This window comes from Lepeophtheirus salmonis, chromosome 6, assembly GCF_016086655.4.
Source record: "Lepeophtheirus salmonis chromosome 6, UVic_Lsal_1.4, whole genome shotgun sequence".
Classification (NCBI taxonomy): Eukaryota; Metazoa; Arthropoda; class Copepoda; order Siphonostomatoida; family Caligidae; genus Lepeophtheirus; species Lepeophtheirus salmonis.
This window is the reverse complement of record NC_052136.2, coordinates 6,570,368-6,595,311: the sequence shown is the minus strand read 5'-3', so window position 1 is coordinate 6,595,311 and position 24,944 is coordinate 6,570,368. Positions and strand designations below refer to the sequence as shown.

General features: G+C 33.3%; 5 protein-coding genes across 5 annotated transcripts; 2 read left to right on the top strand and 3 right to left on the bottom strand.

Moving 5' to 3' along the window:
* Positions 1–2,170: 2,170 nt before the first annotated feature.
* Positions 2,171–3,277, bottom strand: LOC121119932 (uncharacterized). Its single transcript, XM_040714771.2, has 2 exons — positions 3,129–3,277; positions 2,171–3,054 (listed from the first exon to the last, which is right to left on the bottom strand). The coding sequence occupies exons 1-2, from the start codon at positions 3,152–3,154 to the stop codon at positions 2,661–2,663; spliced, it is 420 nt and encodes a 139-aa protein (XP_040570705.1). The 5' UTR covers positions 3,155–3,277; the 3' UTR covers positions 2,171–2,660.
* A 4,018-nt stretch (positions 3,278–7,295) lies between these two features.
* Positions 7,296–9,020, top strand: Alg7 (Alg7 dolichyl-phosphate N-acetylglucosaminephosphotransferase). The gene is made up of 2 exons (XM_040714002.2): positions 7,296–7,985; positions 8,054–9,020. The coding sequence occupies exons 1-2, from the start codon at positions 7,529–7,531 to the stop codon at positions 8,803–8,805; spliced, it is 1,209 nt and encodes a 402-aa protein (XP_040569936.1). The 5' UTR covers positions 7,296–7,528; the 3' UTR covers positions 8,806–9,020.
* On the bottom strand, positions 8,877–12,952 carry LOC121119353 (uncharacterized). The gene is made up of 3 exons (XM_040714001.2): positions 12,097–12,952; positions 11,753–12,040; positions 8,877–11,690 (listed from the first exon to the last, which is right to left on the bottom strand). Exons 1-3 carry the CDS (start codon positions 12,356–12,358, stop codon positions 10,921–10,923), a joined length of 1,320 nt encoding a protein of 439 aa, XP_040569935.1. The 5' UTR covers positions 12,359–12,952; the 3' UTR covers positions 8,877–10,920.
* A 519-nt stretch (positions 12,953–13,471) lies between these two features.
* Positions 13,472–17,778, top strand: LOC121120876 (valine--tRNA ligase). The gene is given in 6 exon segments (XM_040715770.2): positions 13,472–13,760; positions 13,763–13,942; positions 14,331–15,484; positions 15,538–15,858; positions 15,919–16,171; positions 16,236–17,778. Coding segments are annotated over 6 exon segments (3,405 nt in total). The 5' UTR covers positions 13,472–13,555; the 3' UTR covers positions 17,528–17,778.
* LOC121120877 (acyl-CoA synthetase short-chain family member 3, mitochondrial) lies at positions 17,573–20,637 on the bottom strand. Its single transcript, XM_040715772.2, is given in 11 exon segments — positions 17,573–17,913; positions 17,976–18,523; positions 18,579–18,889; positions 18,941–18,980; positions 19,050–19,156; positions 19,337–19,418; positions 19,496–19,713; positions 19,769–19,865; positions 19,932–20,079; positions 20,150–20,313; positions 20,316–20,637. Coding segments are annotated over 11 exon segments (2,007 nt in total). The 5' UTR covers positions 20,515–20,637; the 3' UTR covers positions 17,573–17,820.
* Between the last annotated feature and the right edge of the window lie 4,307 nt (positions 20,638–24,944).

Here is a 24,944-nt window from a genome sequence, read left to right as displayed (position 1 = left end):
GGCCTCAATTGTAGTGAATCAAAGTTGACGCCAGGTGGTGCGGTAGTCTATTGTCCCAACTCTTATTACAGGGCTCTGGTATTTACCAGTTATAACCTGTATAAGTGGATTGTACAAGTTACAACTTCTTCGTTACATAACGCTTTATTTAATTACAATATCACATATCAATAACCAATAATAATAACAATTGGTACCCTTATTTCATTTTGATCTATTGAAAATACTTATTTATTATGTATATTGGAGTAAATTGATATTGGGTTTGAAACTGTAAAATATACCACAAAATACGTCTTATCATTTGTAATTTTCTTTAAAAAATATCCATAATTACAGAATTAATATATCGACCATCCATGGAATATTCAATATCCTCATCACAGGTCTACTTTAAAAGTCTTGATGTAAAATCATTCGTCTTATTTTTAGGCTCCAACTACACACAACAAAATATATTATATAGACTTATGATGATGACTAGTAGATACATTATTTTAATATTATATATCAATATCAGGTTACGTCTTTTGAATCATAATGTGTGCTTATTTTTATTTGAATCATCATAATTTTGTATCCTTCAAGTAGAACTTCTAAGTTCCATTCCGTTATTCTATTTTTAAGGGTAATTTCATGATGTACTAGTAAATATTGGTTAATTATCTGATCGATAATAATAAGTTTTTTTTTATAAGTAGGTACAATGGTACATCCTTCCCTGGAACTCGATAGAATCTTGTAATTTTTCACAAATTATGTAAACAATAATTGACATTGTGTGCAAATTGTATGTACACGTTAAAATAAAAGGATGAAAATTACTAATTCATAAGTTTGTATGGTACATTATCAAGTCCAAATGCCCACAGTCCTCTTATTATTCATTAATACATAATAAATAAATAATCTGAAATTATTGAAAAGTTATCAATTAAAATGTTATAATTAATTATAGCATTATTATAAGACAAAGAAATTAGTACGGAACTCTTGGATTAGATTTAAAATCACTCAACCTCATAATATAAGTAATACAAGCACTACTTTGTAGTTTGTGTGGCCCATCGGCCATCTCATATAATTTAAAAGTGTGCACCAATCTGATGGTTTCCATTTTAGAAGAAAGAACTCATTCTGATTGGTTTAAATAATAGCTGATTACTCTTAAAAGTAGTAATATCTACTGTAATAAACAGTATAACTATGATATATTATTCTTATTTTAGGAATTGAAAAGAGTTTCGACCCTCCATATAAAAGCATTGTATACATAAATAGTAATAATTAATAAATAAGCTCTGAGAAGAAAAGGAATTACCGAACTATATAAGGAGTTAAAAGCTCAACAGCTCTTGTCCTGCCAAACGCTTACAATTTTTTTATATATGACTCCCTCCTTAAATTTTTATTATTTTGTCAAGATGTAGAAGATAAAGAGCACAGAAAATTTTATTTTAGTATTCATTTCTTCTGCCCCCTTAAATGGGAGGATAAATTCTCGTGATTTTGGAATGTGTGTTATATATAATTTCAATGATGCTTAAACATTGTGCAACCTTATGATAATGCAAATCTCTCAACCTATTCAATTATCATTCACCGATATGATCGACGACATACAATTGTATGTCTGGGAAAGAGTAAAATCTTGGGTTTTCCCCACGGATGAGAGGCCTCTAAAACGTTAACAAATATTATTTGAGGAAAAAATATATTATATTAAAATAATGTATCGTTCGTTATCCTATGTACTTCCCCCTCCATTAACGTATTACGAAGAACATTCTTCACATCCTATTATTATTCTTTTCAAAGAAGCCGAGGGCGGAATGAACCCAAGAGCGAGGGTCATGTATTCTCAAAATTAACCGCTTTGTTTATTTCAAGAGATTGTTTTTGCCTCAAAAGAGAAAAAGAAGCACACTTGAATAATATGTACTATTTTTAAATGCTGCCGGGATTTAGAGAATTACGGAACAAAGAGATTTCCTCTTAAGTCACTCAACTCCGTGCTCTGACTTTTCTTTCTCATTGAAGCATTCGCTCGCCCACATAACATCAATGCTAACGCTAATTCCAAACCCCTTCAAATAATATATAAATGAATCCACGGAAGAGGTCCCTGAAGCCCATACAACCCCGAAATCAACAGGTTAAAAGACCGGAATAAGTAAATAAATACTGTTTTTATTAGGGAGATACTTGTTGGCTATTCGTTATGAAACGGTAATTTACATATGAGAAGAGAAATACTGCTAAGTATTGACAAACAATCGTGAACTGCTATGAGAGTCATAGTAAAAAGAGAATCAGATATTGGCATGTCTGGTCCAAATTGAGGGACTCCCTCTACACGGAAAGAAAAACGTAAAAAAACATAGGTTTTTAGTCATATAAAAGAAAGAGTAAGGAACGTAAATATATAGTAATATTTATAAAAAGTATAGAATATAATATATATATTGATTGGTTTTATACAAGTCTCCAAAAGTGCACATTTACACTACTTAAGAAAAGTCGAGAGATGGATTGTAAGTAAGTTGAAGGGTGCGCGCATCAGAATCCTCTCACCCTGAAAAAGGAAACCAGGTACAGGGGGGGGTGTTGTGTTGGGCGAGTGGCTTCTTTTTCAGAAAGGTGACAAATGAGAATTTTGATTAGGCAGCTTTTTCCTCCGCAGACTCCTTGACATCCGTAGATTCCTTTAGCTTGGCAATCTTTTCAGCAGAGACGGCAATCACTTCCTCAGATTTTCTCTTGCTCGCACTCTCCTCATCGGCGTCTTCACTCTTCTTCTCTTCCTCCTCACTGCTCTTCTTCTCGGGGAGATCCGCATCCTTGTGAACGGGCTCTTCCTCTTCCTTGTCTGTGTGTCCGTTGGCGTCTCCGTTTTCTTCAGTCTTTCCGTTCTCTTCGCTACTCTTCTTGGCAGGAGAGCTTACAGCCTCTGCCTTGTCCTTCACTTCAACCTCTCCATCAACCTTCTTCTCTTCCTCCTTCTTTTCAACCTCAGCCACCTTAGGCTCTTCCACGGGAGCAGCAGAAGCAGGACTAAAATAAAGGAAAACGAGAGATGAGTCTCTCACCTCACACAATATACATGGTACAAAACACAGCACACTTACATAGTAGTTTCAACTTTATCGGCCATTATGATGAATGTCACTAAGTAGAGGGATCACTGTTAACCAAAGAAAAGAGATGCTTTCGCGAGGAACCGTTCTGAAAAACTGAAGCCGGGTGAAAAGAAATAACATTTATTCCCGCCATACTATGATTGGACATGTATTGCCCAATCAGGATCCACATATAACTTTAAATCATTATAACTTGTAAAATAACATTGAAAGTAACTTTTATATATTTTTAAAAATCAATTAAAGTCATTACCTAGGGGTATCTTTGACTTTTGGGCTTCAAATAATTAATTAATATATTTATTGTTTTTATTATTATTAAGAATTAATAAATCCTTTCATAGGAGAGCTCCAATCTTTTCGTAGAAGCGCACGCTTTATGCTTGGCGCACACGTATTTTACCGGCGAATGGATAGTAGTGTAGTCAATATGTAGTTCGAGAAAATGGTAACACAGTGCAATGGGGATTTGAAATTTTGAGTGTATTATTTAATAGTATGCGATTAATGATATTTAATGTTATTTATTTTTAGGTTACCAAGTTTTGGCCTTTAATTAGTTTTATTTGATTGATATTTTTATAATATTTTTAAGAGATGAGAAAAACCTGAGACTTTCTCCGTGCCTAATTATCCCTTCTTCATTGATTATTTGTTTATAATGCTTGAGCCTTTGAAATAATGTATTTCTTCTATTTCAGTCAATACGGAAGTAGATTGTAAACGGTGTATTATTATTTAGAAAGGGAGAGAGGTCTCATATCATCAATATTTAGTCTAATTTCTCGAGTCATTCATATTATGAATTTTATTATTAGTTTTACTCAAATTCTCATTACATTATTTACTTCCTTGCCGTATTAGTATACCGGGTAAGTTTTTGGCGGTACTTTCCTTCTTTCATTTAAAAAAAAGGCAGAAGAAGTAAAAGGTAAGCGCGGGAGCGGTATGAAAATCAAAAATGTTGCTACTCGTACGCGTCAACGTACTAAATCAAGATGGAGATGCTGGTGCACTCCCTTACTTCTGTAGCATTGTGAATAAAATAATTTCCTAAAAATATATAATTATTTTTTCAAAATTGAACTCATCGGGATTAATCCCTGATTTTATTATTTAAAGCCGGGCAGGTGTTCTTTTTCCTTAGCTTATGATCGAGCAACAACAACCCTTTTATTTAAAGAATAGTGCATGTATTTCAAAACGTGGAGTAATAATTACATTTAAAATATGGCAATTGGTGTTGGTAGATTCAATGTAGTGAAAAAGAATTAAATATGTTTTTATAGGAATCAAAATGGGTAATCACTTATCAGTGTTGCCAATTGAGTCAACACTACCTCACAAAACCTTTATGAGGTATAATATTGTTATAAATATAGTTTTATAGAGCTTATTTTAGAAGTAGAAAGAAAAAATAACAATATTTTAAGTGAGCTAGCGTACTTCATTATTATAAATATTATAATAACGAAATCTCCCTGGCTGGGAGAGAGATATCCAAATATTTCACCTGTATGGAGTACTGAATGATGATGAGGGGTTTCATAGAGAAAATATACTTTTGTCGCTTTTATTGTAATTTTTTTGTTGTTTTTTTAAACAATGTTTTCTTTTTTAAAAAATCATGAGCATCCCACCGAAATCCTCAAATATATTGTTCAGAAATGAGTGGGGTAGTGCATACTCCGCCTTCAATATAATCGCAATATCGTTGTTGAATAATAGAAAAATACAAAATGTATCAAATGAGTATTTATATCTTTGATTTCCCTCTAATATATTCCTCCAAATTATGGGATTTTTGCTTTTTACTGGAATTTTTTTTTGGTCAGGATGGATGAAAAAATTTTACATGATTATTTTCTTTTAAAAAAAAGGCCATTCGGGGAAATAATGCCGCAGAGCAAAAAATATTATGTTTGAAAAATAACTATGGAAATCGAAGGACTCCCCCAATCCCCACCAAAAAATAAATATATATATATATATAACCTTGCAGACGCCTTTGCAAGGGAAAATGATCGTTTTTGATCGGATTCTGGTAGACACAAATCGTTGAATGTGGCCGCCTCCGTGACGCTACAATCCCTTTATATGATAAATGTATTATTTTTCTTGGTAGACCTTTTAGGTACAATTTCATCGTAATTATTATTCAATCATGAGTCAGCTTGAAAGTAGTTCATATACCTATTTATGAATAAACATTTACATTAGAGATTATTAATTATTATTAGTATACATAAATAATTATAATTGTTAATTAATCCTGGATGCATTTTATTTTTTAATCATCCATCCGTATGACTCATATCATCGTCTTCTTAGGAATAAAGACATGTATCTACATGCAGAGATTTTAAGGATTGTTTCTTATTAATGGGCAAATCAGTTTGAGAAAAAGTCCTTTATATTTTGAAAACTTCCTTGATTTAATTTGATTAAAGTTGACTATATTATGCATAAATATTTATTGATGAATGCATTACTAAGGAATAAATGAAATAATTATTTATAGGAATGTACATAATTTTTTTAAATATACTTTATATTCTTGACTATACATGCTAACCAATATGAATATTTTGAATCAATGTGGATTATTTGGTTTTAAAAAAGCAGATTATTTAACAAGATAACTTTAGAACAAATCTGTTTAATAATTTATTTATTTTCAGTGCTTTACACATATTTAAACGAATTAAAAGTAAGAAAAGATTAAATTTTTGTAATTTTTTATAGGTAAGTAGATCAGTATATAAATAGTACAATCATTTCTACATCAAGAAAAAAGTAATACTTTTAATAATTATAAATGAAAATCATTACAGTTAAGGCGCAAGCTACTTAAGAATAAATTTATTTTTGATTAATTTTTCGGAAATATTACTGATATTAAATTTTCAAAAAAAATCCATAATTTTTTTAAGCAGAAATTGAATTCTAAACTAATCGTCGATTATGCTAAAATACCTAATCATAATCGATCCAATTCTAAATTTAATATTATGTAAAAAAAGTAATGCGTAAGATTTTTAAATTTATGGAACATTAAAAACAAACTTGTCAACGCAACCTATTTTAAAATTTACTTTCTGATTTTATATATTAGTGTATGACCGATATGAGTATTTAGAATTTATGTCGATTATTTGAAGAAATAACGGATTTATCGACCCATTTTCTAACTATTTATAAATATATTCAGAAAAAATGATACAAATAGTATAATTTCTAAATACCTTCAAAAAGTGAAATCTTTATTAATTGTCCACGGTTTATAAACATATCCTGCGATATTATCTTATTATTCATGTCCAACTCTTGACTCCATCAGATTAATGAATGAAACAAAGCTATAGGATAATTAATTTTTATTATACAATATTAAATAATGTTTATGTCGTCAGTATATAATAAGGCCAAGCGTGTAGGTAAAATTATTCATCGAGCGAAACGACTTTACATCATATGCAACTTGGACATGAATTGCGTTTCTCCTTTTTGCATTCTTTTCAAACCCCAAACGCAATATATTATTTATTGAAGCACATGTGTGATCATGACTTAAGTATAGAACCATGAATTAAAAATTAAATTAATTCATTATGCTGTCATTCTTCTTGTATTGTCTATTTGATCAATGGTTACTAAATTTGAGTTTGAATGGATGGATGACTTTTCTGACGTTCTTTGACTTAATACCACTTTTTTTTAAAGCAAAGCATCAATATAATAATATTATTTAAATAGACTTTACCTACCGTAGACTTCATAGATGCGTTGATGTAGTACAAGTTAGTATTTTGTAAAAAGAAGACATATAAGATAGTTAATTTAAAAATTGTGTAGGATTATTAGACAGGGATTCACTATCCATTACTTCTCATTACATCAAATCCAATACGAATTCAAAAATTGATATTTAATTGTAGACCGATTTTCATTCTGTTCTTATGCATAAAATATGAATCACGAAATCTTTCATCATGAAATTTAACTTTAGAATAATTGAGTTTCGTCTGATAGCATAAAATGTAAGTGACACATAGTTGCCCATTCATACCTCACTCCAAATCAAAAGAATATTGAGTAATGAATGCAGATGGAAGTGTCGGATTGCCGGAATCCATTGTGGGAGGTTGAGGGATTGTATGATGACGTCATGAGATGAATGACAAGTCAACAAAAGTGCTGTACTTATATCAAATATGTTTATTTAATATTTATTAAATAATATAGTAAATAACTAATATACGTTTACTATCTGTCAGACTGGTGACTACTCAGGGACTACTGGACTCTACTAGTAATTAGTAGGACTGTTCTCTGCATGGATAGCTAGCTAGGGATCCTAGAATACTATTGTTGATAAGAGTCCAAGGATGAAGGTTCCTCTGGAAGTTTTAAGCATTGTCTCCCTCCTTGGCTTTTTCCTCACTCTGAACATCATCCCCAAGTTCAAGGACTCCTTTTTAAAGGCTTCTCTCTTTGGGCGTGATTTGAATAAGAAGAGTGGAGAACGGATTCCTGAGGCAGGCGGTGTTCTCTCAGGCTGTGTTTTCCTCATTATCACGATAACGAGCTTGCCCTCTGCTCTAGGACAGTTTTTACTTGATAAGGAGTCTGATTTCCCTCATGCGGAATTTGCACGATTCTTGGCGGCCTTGCTCTCCATTTCCTGCATGCTCCTCCTAGGATTTGTAGATGATGTACTGGACCTCAAGTGGAGACACAAGCTTGCTCTCCCAAGTATTGCCTCGCTCCCACTTCTTGTGGTCTATTATGTCGTAGCTGATCGAACAGATATTGTCGTTCCTCTCATGTTTAGACCTTTTCTGGGTACGTATGCATCCATAAGTCTGCATAACCCTATAATAGTTGTTCCTCCTCCTTTTCATTCCCATTAGGGACGCACATCGATTTGGGATTATTATATTACATATATATTGGTCTCTTGGCCGTATTTTGCACAAATGCCATCAACATTCTAAGTGGGATCAATGGCTTGGAAGTTGGACAGGCCATTGTTATAGCCGCTTCTGTTGCTACTTTCAATATCCGGGAAATCAATGGGATTTTAGGGAATTACCATAGTTTCTCCCTCTACTTCCTCATACCATTTTTAAGCACAAGTCTTGCTCTCCTCTACTACAATTGGTATCCTGCACGAGTATTCTGTGGAGATACATTTTGTTATTTTAGTGGTATGACACTCGCTGTGGTTGCCATTCTGGGTCATTTTAGCAAAACTCTTCTCCTTTTCTTCTCCCCTCAAGTCATCAACTTTCTTTATTCTCTACCCCAACTACTTCGAATCATACCCTGTCCCAGACACCGACTCCCCAAGTATAATCCAGAATCAGATACTGTTGACGCAAGCGTGTCTGTATTCGAGCTTAAAGAATTGAGTCCCTTGGGTCACCGTGTTCTCAACATATTGAAATGGACAAGGTGCACACGAATCAAGACACTTGAGGATGGAAAAAGTGTTTCCATCAATAATCTTACATTGGTCAACTTGGTTTTATTGCTAACAGGGCCTCTAAGAGAGGAACGCCTCACAATAATCCTCCTTTCATTTCAGATACTGTGCAGTGTGCTGGCCTTTTTTATTCGTTACCCTCTGGCCCTATTATTCTATGGAGAAGTGATTGCCTAAGTAAGAGGATAGTTAATTGAGATAGTCTTTGATGGTGTTTTTTTTTTACAGTGAACAATTAATTAAAAATATTTTGCATAGATTATACTTTATTGTAGAATGATCTAAAATTACATCGTATCATCGAATACAATAAACAACATTTTGTTATATTATTTAAATTATAATTATGTATTTAAACAAGGTATATCGGAAATAAAAGGTCGATCAAATAACTGTTGTTGTTTTGTTTTTTTAAATAAAAAGAAGTAATCACTTTCAAGAAAAAGAAAGAACAGCTCATTAATTAATCAATCGAAGAAATAAGGAAAGAGAGGAGGGTAAAATTATGAATTAAGCACCACGCTGAGAGTCTTCACCGATTAGTTACCATAATATGTGTATTAGAAGTTTTTTGTACACAAGACAATCTTCTTTTGGGTGACTTGTGGGATCGTTAGAATGACTACTTACAACAACGACCACAACGAGAGGGACACATCATTTATAAAATTGCACAATAAGACAGCTAATATTCGCAAAATAGTATATATATATATATATATGAATATCTATGGGTAGACAAGATATTCTTATAAACAGAGAAACACATAGAACAAAAATAGTTATCAAAAGAAATAGATTATAAGCACTGATTATTATAATTTAATCTTAAATATATTATGATGAGTTACGAAAGCAGTTAATCATTATTTAATTAGAAAATATATCATATATGTGTACATTTATTTTATTAAGTGTTTTTTTATTTCTACTCATTAATACTTTCTTCTTCTTCTAAATAGATGTAAAAATATGAGGGATCAGAAAAAAATAGAGTAATTTTTTAATTACTATGTATAATTAACTTTTCAATAACTACAAAAGTACTACTACCATTCTGCTACATATTAAGGATCATAACTAACTAAAATAATATTAGTAATTATTAAAATAACTTCCCTAAACATTTCTACACCCTTTTTCTAAAGGGAAAGTCATTAATAATCGATTGTTCTCTGATAATTATATATACGTTCTTTGGCGGGTTGAGAGACATACAATTATCATATATAATAAAGTGTATAGATTTACAGAAGTAAGTAACACAATGAACAGCCTTATACCAAACAATTCATACCATAAGAGCGAAAGGACTGCACAAGTTCTTCTTGTGCAAAAAGTTTTAGTTACTTTAGTAGGATATTTTTTTTAAACAGAAAAAAAAAGAAAAAAAAAGCGACATGAAATTATCACAAATTATCATCTTCATAGCGAGACATTACAATTATAATAAAATTAATTAATTAAATACGCATACATTTAATATGGTTACGTTTCATTTTAGAAATCGTGTGATCATTTCGAATATTAATATAATAGACAATTATAATTAATAAGACAATGCGAGAAAAAGGCACAAAATTTTACATGCAAGAGTATATTTATTTCTGCGCAAGATGCTTTCTATATATATTAATCTTTGATTTGTGTACTAACTAAATAACTTTGTTCGCGTTTCACATTACACCATGCAAAATTAGTTTTAAAAATGAAAGGATTTTTTGTGATTTTACTTATAACATTATATAGAAGCTATGAAATTCTATTTTGGTAAAGGAGAGAGAAAAGCAAAACAAAACAAAAGTGAAATGGCCGGGATATGATTGTCTCTAAAAAAATTATTTCTTACTACTCTTCTAATTACACCTTTTTCATTTAATGAAACTTTAAAAAAAAAGTATGTATTTATATATAAATAAAGATCAGGTACACGGACATTGAAGCCGTTTCGTCTTTACAAGTGATTTTTTTTTCCTTTTTTTCTCAAAGCACAAAATAATAATTATACAGATTTTGATAATAATAAATAATATCCTATCTAAAGATTGAAACCTTTTTCTAAACTAATGAGTCTTACTACAACACTACACTGTACGCATGAATGTAAAAAAAAAAAAAAAAATTGTTGAAGAAAAGTTGACTTGTTTTACTATTGTAGAAACTATGAAGAAAAAGGAAGGGAAAAGGAAGAAAGAAAGAAAAAAAAGACAAATTTCAATGATGTATGTTTGTAAGCAAATGAAAGAATCAAATAATAATTTTTTAGAATTTTTAAATTGGGGATTGAGGATTTTAAAATCCGTAGTGGTTGGCGTTATTGACATTATTGCTGTTGCTGTTGTTAATGGTGGTAATAGCAGAGGTGTTGGGAGAAGAGGAACTATTGGACTCATCCTGACCGTCGAATCTAAACTGAGAGAACTTTGAGGTCAACTCTGGAAAATCTTCTTCATAACTCTCTCCGTTTTCTTGATTGTTGTGAATATAATTATCAAGACTAAGATAATAGTTGTTGTTTCGGACATGGATTTGATTATTCAAGTTATTATTATGGTTGTTATTTGACGACCTCGCAGCAGCAGCTGCTGCAGCAATGATGCCATTATTATTTAATGGGGATACTCTGTAGCTGTTTTGAGCATATATGGCAGCAGCAGCAGCGGCATCCATGGAGCGTGAAGGAACATTTCGGGTATTACCGAGATTGGTGTAGTGATGTAAATACTCCACTTCTCCATTGCTTCCTCCCCCATTTCCACCCCCGCCTCCGTTATTCCCATTCATATGATTATTGTTGTAATTGCGAGGGAGTCCTCCTTGATCCGAGTAGCGAGGAGAGTTATCATAGAGGAAGGGATCTGATGTGGAGGGATTTCCCCCATTTCCATTGTAGGGACGATACATTGAGAAACGATTGAAATAATTAGTCCCTTGATGAGGAATGGTGCCGGGTCGCTGTGGGTGATGGATATAGGGATTGCTGAAGGGATGATGACCGTATCCCCCATAGAAATTAGGACGAGGTTCCTTGGGTAGGGCTTTTTTGCTCTCTACCATTTTGCCTGTATAAACAAATGATAATTATAGATAATAATAGAGGTGGTCTATTTAGTTCGAGGATTACCATTGATATCATGAAAATGAATTTCGCAGATCTTGTCCACAACATCCTCATTATCAAAAGTAACGAATCCAAAGCCTCTGTGGCGGTGTGTAACCTTATCAAATGCCAGCATGGCATCCTTGACTGTGCAAAATTGCTCAAAATAAGCCTTAATATCTTCCAGGCTTGTAGAGGCACTCAGGCCTCCAACAAAGATCTTCTTGGTCCTCATGACAAACTTGGGATTCGACTTTCTGGGAACAGCAATTTTGGGCTCCACAACTTTTCCGTCCAAAGTATGTGAGACACCTGGAAAAAGAGGAGTGGAATGAGTGGCCCCAGAGTATGGACAATTAACGAAAGACCTAAAACTTTATCCACAGCCTCTGGTTCACAAAAAGTAATGAATCCAAAGCCTCTGCTCCTCCTTGTGGCAGGATCCTTCATAACCATGACCTCTGCTAGATCCCCAAACTGAGAAAAGTATTCTCGGATGGACTCTGGCGTCGTTTGCCAACTCAAGCCTCCGATGAACATCTTGCCTGGGTCATTGGGAATATCCTCATTCCCATTGGAATAGAGGGGCGGACTCGTTGTCATCGTACTATTCATTCCATTCATGAGCATTCCTCTGATCCTATAGGGTGGAGAGTCGTGGCCTTCGAATTTCCCTCTGAGCACCGACGAGATAGTCTTGGATTCACTATTTTGAGCAGAGTTAGAAGCAGCTCAATACAATCCTTCGTCTCTTCCAGCTGCGTCTCCGTTTGCTGCTACGACTGCTCCTTGCTCCACTGCTAGCTCACAGTTGATTCGTACTCTTTTAATTATGACTGAGACAGCTACGTTCTTCACTTTATTATTATGTTATCAACGTATTTTTTTATAATTTATAATATTAATAATATCTAAGTCTTCTTCTTTCCTTAGAATAATTATTCCTATAGCCTCAAGAACGAGGCTCCTCCTAGAAGCTGCTAGACAGCTTTGTCTTTTTAAATTCATAGACAGTACACACACTGGACATTCACATTTCTTATCACGCACAACTATTCATAAAATCTCTCATATTTCTTATCCCATTCCCTCAATCAGGCAGACTTTACATTTAAAGGTCAAAAATACTTATATTATATGATATAATATATACAATTGAGATATAATTTATTCATATTATGTAGAATATCATCATAGCTACTAGACCTTGCTGGAGAGAGAAGCAATGTTAAAAGAATCATAGGAAAGACTTGAGGTGACCAGTTATAAAAAAAATTATACACATACATGTGTGATACATGTTTTTTTTTGTACAACTTTTTTTTAAACTTCCTCTTTTTTAGGACTATTAGGGAAAACACCACTTTTGTACTTTGTACAAACCATAAAACTCTTACATCATTTTCAAGCGGCTGTTATAACTTATAATATATTACGAACATGCTCAACTCCAGTTAACATTGCTGATGTTATATGAAGAGCTCATATTAATATATAAAAATATATCTATAGTGAGGAACAAATGGAATATATCTTGTATGAATAGCTCTTCAAAATATAATCTAAACTATATAGATTATATATTTTCATTTAATTTACTATGTTCTAGTTGTGTATTGCTCGATCCTCTCGTCTTATATCATGTGACGTCAGAGCATTGTGTAGTTTGTTTGTTTATTGTGAGGTGGATCACGTGTGTTACGTAGAGGGGAAGAATATGACGTTTAAATATGAATATTAAATAGTTGACTTTTTCCTGCATCCAGGATAGATTGACACGTTTTCTCCATTTTTTTGTGACTTTAATTTATATAAATATAACTCATTATGGATGCCGCCGCCAAAAAAGCTGAGAAGGAGGCAAAAAAGGCTGAAGAAAAGGCCGTTAAGTTAGCCAAACTCGAGGCTAAGAAGGAAAAAGAGCGAGAAGATGCTAAGCGCAAAGCAGAGAAATCCACATCTTCGTCGTCTTCATCGAAACCCGAAGGGAAATCGAAGATGGAAATCCTGTATGATTCAGTTACGAAACCTGGGAGAAGAAAGATGTGGGACGTGAACTCCCTAATGCCTACAGTCCGTCCTATGTGGAAGCTGCTTGGTACTCCTGGTGGGAGTCTTCGGGGTTCTTTAAACCAGAGTATGGAGGGGATCCCTCAAAGGAGAAATTTGTCATCATGATTCCTCCACCCAACGTGACTGGAAAACTTCATCTAGGTGACTTATCATCCTCATCACACTTGATCACTTCTTGAATGGTCAACACATCCTTTTTAGTTTTTTGTGTTTGATCTTAATCGCAAAGCACAAGGTCGAGAGTCTCATTTAGGTATCCATGCCAAACTCATTCACTTTCAAATAACTAATAAGAAAATTAAAATTCAATATCCGGTCTTTTCCTCGCGTTAGGACATAACCACAGACCATTAGCGATCCTAATCTTTTTTATTCTTAAGTTAATATGGATAAGCTAAAAATATTTTGCCTTTTATTGTAAAGTCAAGCGAAAATAAAGAGCTCATTTAACGAAAGATAGAGAAAAGTGTAGACCTCGTATCAAGTGTGATGATGAACTCTACTCATTGAAAATCTTATTTTCCTCAAGGTCATGCATTAACTAATGCCATCCAGGATTGTGTCGTTCGTTGGCGTCGAATGAAAGGTCATATCACTCTTTGGAATCCAGGTTGCGATCATGCAGGAATTGCAACTCAAGTCATTGTAGAAAAAACACTTGCACGAGAAGAAGGCCTCAGTCGCCATGATCTCGGCCGAGAAGCTTTTCTAAAAAGAGTATGGCAGTGGAAAGAACAATATGGATCAGTTATCTATGACCAACTACGAAGATTAGGTTCTTCATATGATTGGGATCGTGCTGTTTTCACTATGGATCCCAAAATGAGTCTTGCCGTGACTGAAGCCTTTATTCGTTTACACGACGAAGGTGTCATTTATCGCTCAAACAGACTTGTTAATTGGTCATGTGCTCTAAAGTCAGCCATTTCTGATGTTGAGGTTGACAAAGTAGAGTTGACGGGACGTACTCTATTGGCCGTACCAAGCTATAAGGAAAAAGTTGAATTTGGGGTTATAATTAGTTTTGCATACAAGGTAAAAAACAGCGAGGACGAAATCGTTGTTGCCACTACCCGTATCGAAACCATGTTGGGAGATTCTGCTGTAGCTGTTCACCCAGAGGATGATCGATACAAACAGTTCGTTGGAAAGTCTGTCATTCACCCTTTTTTCCCTGATCGTCTTGTTCCTATAATTGCGGATGACTTTGTGGAAAAGGACTTTGGTACTGGTGCTGTGAAGATCACTCCCGCTCACGATCCAAATGATTATGATTGTGGTAAGAGGAATAAACTTGCTTTTATTACCATTTTCAATGACGATGGAATGGTCATTGGTGGGAGCGAATTTGATGGAATGAAAAGATTTCATGCTAGAAAAGCGGTATTAGAAGCGTTGGAAAAACGCGGGCTTTACAGAGGAACCAAGGATAATCCTATGGTTGTTCCTCTTTGTAGTAGATCCAAGGACATTATAGAACCATTGACAAAACCTCAGTGGTACGTCAAGAGTAATGATATGGCCACCAAGGCTAGTGAAGCTGTTAAGAAAGGTGACTTAAAAATAATACCCAATGTTTTTGAGAGGACCTGGTTCCAATGGATGGAGGGTATTAGAGATTGGTGTATATCTCGTCAACTCTGGTGGGGGCACCGTATACCTGCATATTTTGTTTCTATTGAGGTACTATGACAATCTTCAATGTAATATAAATGACCTAATATTTTTTTTTCTAGGGAAAGCCTCCCCTCGATTCCACGGATGATAACAACTGGGTGACAGGGCATACGGTTGAAGATGCAAATATAAAGGCTGCTAAGAAATTTAATGTTGATATTAGCAAAATTAAGTTAACGCAAGATGAAGATGTACTGGATACTTGGTTTTCATCAGCCTTGTTTCCCTTTTCTGTTTTTGGATGGCCTAATGAAACCCCTGACTTGAAAGCATATTATCCTGGATCTCTTTTAGAAACGGGTCATGACATTTTATTCTTTTGGGTAGCTAGGATGGTCTTTTTCGGTCAAAAACTAACTGGAAATCTGCCTTTTAAAGAGGTCATTATTTAAATGAGCTACATATTTATATAGTTAAATTCTCATTATTTAACAAAATAGGTTTATTTCCATGCCATGGTGAGAGATGCACATGGTCGTAAGATGAGTAAAAGTTTAGGCAATATTGTTGACCCCTTGGATGTAATTTCTGGAATCTCTCTCCCGGATCTGCAAGCTACACTTCTAAAAGGAAATCTTGATCCAAAAGAAATTGCAAGAGCTCAAGCTGGTCAGAAGCAGGATTATCCCAATGGTATTCCTGAATGTGGTACTGATGCACTACGATTTGCATTGTGCTCATACACTGCACAAGGTACGTTTTAATGTATCATCACATTCCTTTAGATTCTTTATCCTTATGTATTATTTATGTTTAGGACGAGATATAAACTTGGATGTCCTACGAATTCAAGGCTATAGATTCTTTTGCAACAAGCTATGGAACGCTACGAAATTTGCTTTGATGTACCTAGGAGATTCCCCATCTGATCACGGTTATTCCTTAAATTCCTTATTTGATAATCAGTATTCATCCTCTCAAAATACATTCACTACCCTTCCGGAGAAAAAAATCCTTCAAAGTGCATCTGGTCATGGAATTTTGAACAATGTTCTTAAGGGTATTACATTTTTGAGTGGAAGTGAGGCTTCGCAAATAGACCTCGAAGCCTTTAATTCCATCCAGGAAAGTCCTTCTTATTGGAAGCACAAACATTTATGCATTTGGTACCATAGAATCAATTCTCTCTCTATTGAAGATAAGAAATCAATTCCCAAAGGCCCAGGTGGAATGCTTCAAACAAGGCCTTCGCCTTTAACTAACGTGGATCGTTGGATTTTATCTAAACTGTCCAATGCTGTCAGAGGCTGCGAAGAAGGCATGTCTTCTTACAACTTCCCCAAAGTAACAACAGCTCTATATAACTTTTGGTTGTACGAATTGTGTGATGTGTACCTCGAGTATCTTAAGCCAATTTTCCAAGGAAGTGATAATAGTGCAATTCTTACTGCCCGTGTTGTTTTGTCTAGTTGCCTCCATGCCGGTCTTAGATTAATTTCTATATTTATGCCTTTTGTCTCAGAAGAACTATTTCAACGCATAAGGAGTTCAAAGGACCCACCCTCTGTTTGCGTATCCCGATATCCACAAGTCGATGATTATCCATTTAGGGATGATAAACTTGAAGAAGAAATGGAACTTGTTCAAAAAGTAATTAAATCAGTCCGCTCCCTCCGCTCTGACTATAACGTTCCCAATAAAATAAAGTCAGAATTGTATCTCAAAATATTTGACGATTCATGTAAATTCTTGAACAATTTCTCAAACTTGATTAAAACACTTTCAAACTCAAAAGAAGTTATTATTCTTACTTCTAAGGAAGCTGCCCCTCCAGGATGCTCTGTCATCACAGTCTCAGACAAGGTTATTGCCATGGTCATGCTCAAGGGGGCAATTGATGTAAAAAAAGAAATTGAGAAATTAAATAAAAAAAGTACACTCTTGGAGTCTAATCTTGAAAAACTGAAAGAATCATTGAAATTAATAAGCTCTTCTACTAAAGTTCCTGCTGAAGTCCAGAAGGCAAGTAAAGAAACATTTGAGCATTTGAATAATGAATTACGTCGTGTCAAAGAGGCTTCGCATAGCCTACAGAACATAAATTCATAAAATAAGATCTTCAAAAAAATAAACACAACCGTATCAATCAGAAGCTGAATTCCTTAAGTTTTTTATTTTTTTTTATTTTTTCCTTTGCACAAGTTAGGAAAAACACGTTACACAATAACTCATTTGTATTTAATTAAATTATATTTAACTCATTGACACCAAAATACATTAATGGAGTCAGTTAAATTCCACTTGAATGTAAGAACAAAAAAGTTAAAAGTTGTCTAAAAATATAATAACTATCATTTCAATACGTTGACTAGTTAACATTCATGAAACAAATTATAATTTATTTATTGTGGTGAGGGAATATCAAGGTTAAGATTTTCAACCAAAACTTGTCTTATTTCATCAAACACAGTTGCATCTTCAATTGTTGCAGGGATCTAAAATTTAAATTATGTTGTTTAACTTTTTTTTTACTTAAGCTAGGGAGAAAAAAAAATACCTTAATTGAAAGGCCCATGGCCATGTCGGCGATACATTTTCTCGTGATTTTTCCAGAACGAGTTCTGGGTAAATTATTTACTGAAAGAAGAATTTTAAGAGCTGCCACTGCTCCAACATTACTCCTCACTTGTTGGACAAGTTCTTCCTTCAATGAAGACAAGTCCTCTTGATGGAAGTGTTTCTTAAGGACAATGAGTCCAATTGGTATTTGACCCTTGAGTTCATCCCTCACACCCACAACGGCACAGTCGACTACGTCAGGATGAGAAATAAGAACCTCTTCTAAACGAGAGATTGATAATCGATGACCTGCAACGTTAATAACATCATCATCTCTGGCTAACACCTTGACATAGCCATTGGATTCAATGACTCCCGCATCCATTGTGTCATAGAAACCAGGAAATCGAGAAAAATAAGTACCGACAAAACCTTCATCGTTTCCATAAAGTGTTGAAAGACATCCAGGTGCTATAGGTAACTTACAGACAATCCGACCCATTTCCCCATTGGCAACATTTTTTCCATTCTCGTCTACAACACGAACTAAAATAAAACTTATATAAAGAAATGGATTCACAATCTATCTTTAAGCAGTTACTATCAAAACCGGGGACAGGTCTTCCAGTGCTATCCTTTGGTGGATTCAAAGTATTACCCAGACCAATACAATGTCCAGTCATGGGATGAGCAGTCTCAGTTTGCCACCAATGATCCAAAATTGGAACTTTAAAATGATGCGATGCCCATTCTTTGGTGCTATTGTCACATCTTTCCCCACCAACAAAAATGGCTTTCAATGAATTTGAAGGATATTTAGAGCCTTGCTCAAAATTAGGATCTTCCCGTTTCAAAAAACGTAAACCAGTGGGTGCAAGGAAAAATCCTTTAACTTGATTTTCAGCAATTACCCTGAAATCAAAGATTATTAATCAATTGAGATTTTATCTATTAAAGACTTACCTTGAAAATTGCCCAGCATCAGGAGTTCCAGCTGGTTTACCTATAAATAGGAGGATATTTATGTATAAGTTAGAGTCACGAAATTTCGTTCGTACACCGTTCAACATACCTTCGAAAACTATAGAAGTGTTTCTATGTAAAAGTGGTGAGTAGCAGACATAGCCATGTCCAACTGCCCATCCCATGTCAGAGTATGTAAACCATGCATCTCCAGGACTATAAGGAGAATTTACATTAATGATGATTATTGTTATAGCTTGATTTAATTTAATGAGTTGAGTAATAAAAAATAAAATGACTATAATTAGATCCCCAAAGATCCATTCATTTATAAATGAGCGTCATTAAAATTAAATTGTTTTTAAAATTAATAAAATATGAATTAAAACCACTTTCTTCATCCCATAAACAGCTTTCATCGTCCATTTATTAACAACTGCATGAGGTCCGACGGGAATTTGAACACCCTTTGGGGATCCTTAAATGAGTATTTAGGATTTTATTTCACTACAAAATTAAATAATATGTACTTTTTTCATCTATAATACTGTCTACCTGTGGTTCCACTTGTATATAGAACATATAAGGGATCATTGGATAAAACGGGAACACAGTCCAAGTCCCCAACTGAAGCTCCTTCAATCAAATCTTGCCACTCTGAATCCCTCCCAGGTTTTAATTCTGCCTGGCAGATATTCTCTCGTTGATACACAATAACAGGTAACTCTGGCACTTCTGCTCTTATCAAAGCCTCATCTACGATCGGTTTATATCTTTAAAGAAAGAGAATTAATCACGGATCCTCCTCTACAAAAACATTGACATTACTTAATTAATCTATTGGGTTCTATTCCACAGCTGGCTGTGATAACAAGCTTTGCTTCAATATGTTTGATCCTCAAAGATAGCTCCTTCGCTGAAAAACCTGGAAATCAATTTAAAACAAATTATATGTTATTAATGGTTTAATTCAATCTGTTTTGTTCATCACCTCCAAAAACAACAGAATGAATAGCTCCTAACCGTGCCACAGCTAACATAGCAATAATGGTTTCTAGTATCATAGGCATATAAATAATGACTCGATCCCCTTTCTTAACGTCGTACGTATCTCTCAATACTTTGGCAAATTGGGACACCTAAATATTCCGATTGTAAAAATAAATAGTCAAATACCAACTTGGATATTCTCTTTTTGAAAATAATTACCTCTTTTTTGAGATCAGAGTATGTCAATGATCTTTTGGAATTGGTAATGGGGCTATCCCATACTAAAGCTGTCTGAGAACCAAATCCTTCATCGACATGTCGATCCACTGCATTGTAAACAAGACTCAATTCAGCATCAACGAACCATTTGGAAAAAGGGGGTTAGAATTATCCAAAACACGAGTCCAAGGTTTATGCCAGATCGTATTTTGAGCGATATTTCCCCAATATTCTTCTGGATCCTTTATGGATTTTTGAAATTCTTTCTCATAAACATCCGGATATGGAGTAGTCGATGAAAGTCGCTGAGATGCACATCTCCCAATAATGGACCTTTGGATGAAATTCAGCTTTTGAAGAATCATCTCTCTTTCACAGAATTCTAATACAAATTCTTGAGGTTATTAAAGGATCACACAAGGCGAAGTGAAAAAGATATAAACAGGTAAAAAAAGTACGCTTTTAGGCAGTAGTCTAGAGTCTAGACTGTCTATACTAGCTACTCAACTATTTATAAGCACTAAGCAAATATCCAGCACCACAAGTTCCAATATATGCATAAGTGAGGAGGAACTTTTGACGTTTTATTTTAAAGAATATTTTAATTTTCTTTCTTCAGAAATTATGAGATTTTTTCATCTCGTCGGACCTGGGGTCCAACTATAACCTTAAAAACACGCATGTGAGTACGAAGAGGGATTTGGGAAAAGAGTACACTCACCAAGGCAGATTTTAGCGTAGGAGAGGGCAAGGAAAAATAAAAGTTCTTTTTTTTCTTATTTAAAATTTTATTTATTTTTTAAATATTTTCACTTTTTTGGAAAATAAAATCCGGAGGCCTTTTTTGTTTGATTTTTTGTTAATATTTATACAATGAAGTTTTACAATGGAAAATCATGTTTAATATTTTTTTTAAATTACCTTTTTAATAGTATTTTATTAACAAATACCCTAAGTGTATATATAAATATACATTTTTATGAAAATCTATCCTGCACAGGGTCCCAGTCAAAAGCAGGGCCTGGCTTAAGTACCCAAAAAGAAACACGTAAAAAGTTTCAAAATAAATAAAAACAACATAATTATTAATATATCTTAAAGCAGTGATTCCCTACTCTTTTTGGGCTACGGACCTGTTTCTTTATATATAAAAAAAAAATGCGAATCGGCACTTATTTGTTATTTTCATGATTTATAATTATTTTTACTTCATAAGGAAAAATATAAGTTTAACTAGAATGGGCACTCAGTAGAATGCAAAACCTTTGCTTAAAATCAACTTAAGTTATTTATTTCATTTTGCATTTCAAAAAAAAGGTTATTAAAAAAAATGAAAAAACCCATATTTTTTTTAAAGCCGTCTCATATAAGAGTTGAAATAAAATGAGATGAAATTTTTGTAAATTTGAAAAAAAACAAAAACATCAAACCTCCTCTCCCGGGGACGGGCAATAAGATGCCCCTCAAACCTCGATTAGAAATATAATTACTCATAATTTCAAATTCATTATACTATAACTCCAGAATTTTGGCCATATCTTAGACTTAAAAAAAGTATGTTGTAAAATTGATGCTTATATAAAGTAATATTGCCAATATATCCATAAATTGTGATAAATTGGCATGGCCTTTTTTGGTAGTTCTTGTTCTTCTCGTGAATATTGGATGATTAAAATAAGTCAATCCCTAATTGATATATACAGTGCTCCCTCATGTATACACGCTCAATGCTACATACAAAAAGTCTGTAAAGTTTTAACAATATCGCTAAATTGTTATTTATTAAATCAAAAACATGAATATGATATATTTTTAAACATTCAAGCATCCATACATTTTTTTTACTCGCTCGATAGCTCTTACGTTAAATCAAAAGAATTATCTTACTAAATGCATAAATTGTATCTCATCCTCATGGCTCAATTATTTGAACAAAAGCCTTCTTTTTAGAATGCAGATATTTAGTCCTTAATGATGTTGAACAACTGGGATACAGATTAATATAAATATTAGATAATAATGAGTATTAAATTAAATTACATAGAATATTATAATACAGATTAAATTTATGGATTCAAACTACAACAATCTTGTCTCATTTTCATTAAGCTACTATGCTTTTTTTCTTATGTCTTGTGTTAAATTAGTGATCGCCCGATCCGAACCTGTACAATATTGTATTGCCCTAATTCCCTTAATAGAACATCCTTTTAGATTAAAGGAAGCTAGAGTTGATGTTATTGAGTGAAACTTTGTATTAATAACCAAGGAGACAAACAAAAATGGATACTACTCAAATAATAATGGGCTTACAAGATGCTTGTGCATTTAAAAAACTCGTTTTTAGATATAATTTTTAAGGTACTACCCGTACAGTGTACCAAAATATTATTTAATATTTTACTTTGTTTTATTATTATTTACTAGTAGTAAGTTTCAGAGTGTTTCTGTATAAAATATTATTTAATTTTACCTGGCCAGTTTAAAAAAAGTAATTGTCAGTAAAGCATATTGTATGTGCCGTTGACAAGTGTTATTTACTGTTTAGTGAAGGGAGTAACCATTTATCATATAATTTTTGGGAATAAATATTTTTATCGCGGAGGATACCAAAATGATTTAAACTTTGTAGGTGATATTTATTCTAGATTTCTTAAGTGGAGTGTTTCTTGGAAATTGCCTATAAATGTTATTAAATCTGTCCTGCTTCCTTTTTACAAAAAAAGAGTTCATCCACCAAAGTCTTAAGGTAAAAAAAAACTTATCTCCCTCCTCCTGGATAACAAAGGCTACCTTTTCCACGAAACGAGACTCGCCGATCACAATACCGTCTACCTCCCAAAACCAAATATAGACATTTTCAAACATAGTTTTTACTATAAATCGGCTTGTCTCTTGAATTATAAATCTCTATGCTTTCGTCAGGGAAGTGAGGCTGATTTTTTTTTTGTGTGTAACATACTTAAATACAGTGATGTGAATCGTGTGTATTTTTTAGCCGGCCCGTTTTTATGGAATTAGTAATCTGAAGAATGAATTTATTTTCTTTAGCGCTTGTCATTATTTCTTAATGACCGGAGTAGTAAACTTTCTTTCCTAAATAAATTCAATTATCTTCAAAACCTGATTAAACATTCCTTTGTTCTCATAAAAGACGGAGAGTAACCTTGAGGATTTGTTGCAGAGTTATAATTGTAAGTCCTTGTTAGACTCAGAGTAGAATTGGGGATCGTCATCGGAGTAATTCTTTCCAATGTCCTTGTTTATTTCCGTTTCCCCTTTCTCCCTTGTCACAGCTGATTATAGCTGATATCCTCCAAAACATTATTCAAATTATTAAAGTTACAATGTTAATTTTCGGTTTCTTAAAAAAAAAAAAAATGTCAATTATATACTCTTTATCATTACTATTTATATATATACTAGCAAAAGGGTTACACGGTAATGCTCGGGCGAGCGTTAAGGTATTCGTACAGGCATTATAACATAGCGCCTGTATATGATATGAAATGTATTCTTAGGAATTAAAAAAAAATAGTGTTATAAACTTCAAACAACAAACCAACATATCTTTATGATAAAATTTGTCTAGATGAGAAGTCCATCTTTTATTTTTTCTAAAAATTGCCGTCCAAATCGAAATTTGCGAAGAAAATGGCAAAAAACTGTTTTTAATAATTTTGCGAAAGTATTTTTTGGTATTATAATGAGAGACACAAACGTACTTGCAAAACCAAAAAAGCTATGGATAATAATGTAAAAAAATAACTATAGATAACTAGTTTATTTTTGGCGATATTGTAAAAATTATGTAATAAAATATTCCGAAAATGGAAAATAAAATATTGTGCTTAAAGTTTATAATTTTAAATGCAAAACGCATAGTTTTGTGAGATTTCTTCTTAAAAATGGAAAATTGAAGCTTGATTAAAAAAAAGAAAAAAATTTGATTTGATTATTTTCAGATAATGACAGATATTTCAGTCAAGCATCAATATTTCTTCGTAAAATTGATATAGAAACGAATAACTAGACACATTTCTACATACTTTATTTTATTTAAAAATCGAATATTTCATTGGAAATCCATTTTTTGCACCTGAAAAAAGAATCAAACGAAAGTGCAATTTTTATCAATTTCTTTTTTGGCCATCATTTTTTTGATTTTCAATAAATTTAGAAAACTTTCTTATTTTTATAGTGGTTATTTAAGACGGTAATCACTTTTTGTTTTTTAACAACTCAACCCCTTATCTGGTCTGCTTGAGCTCCAAAAACAATTTTTGTGCTTTGGGTATATAATAAGCGGTACTAGGAAAACTACCCTTGGGAAAATTGCCACTGGAAGATTGCCTTGGATAAAATTATCAGTTGGGAAAATTGCCAGAGAGACAAATTCCTGTATTTTGTTCAAACTTCTTGATGAATAATAACACATTATAAATTCCCTTAATAGTATTTATGACAAATATCTAGACGTATTTGTTTTTTTCCATCCCCCAAGGGAGTACCTTGAAGTGTGAGCAATATTATTGCAATAAAACTGTCTTGCAATTTTTTAAATTCAATCCAATCTTCTAAGAAATGGATCGAGGGGATTGTTAAGGTAATAACAAATTATTAATTACCTTTGAGATATATTATTCCAATATAGGAGGAAGGGGAGGGCTAAATAGCTTAGGGCCTCTTAAAATATGGGTTAATACTTTCCACCCTCGGACTGAACCAGGAGTAGTGTGGGATTGCTTAAAACCACCGCTAATTCCTCTAATATATATAAAAGGAACCTATTTAA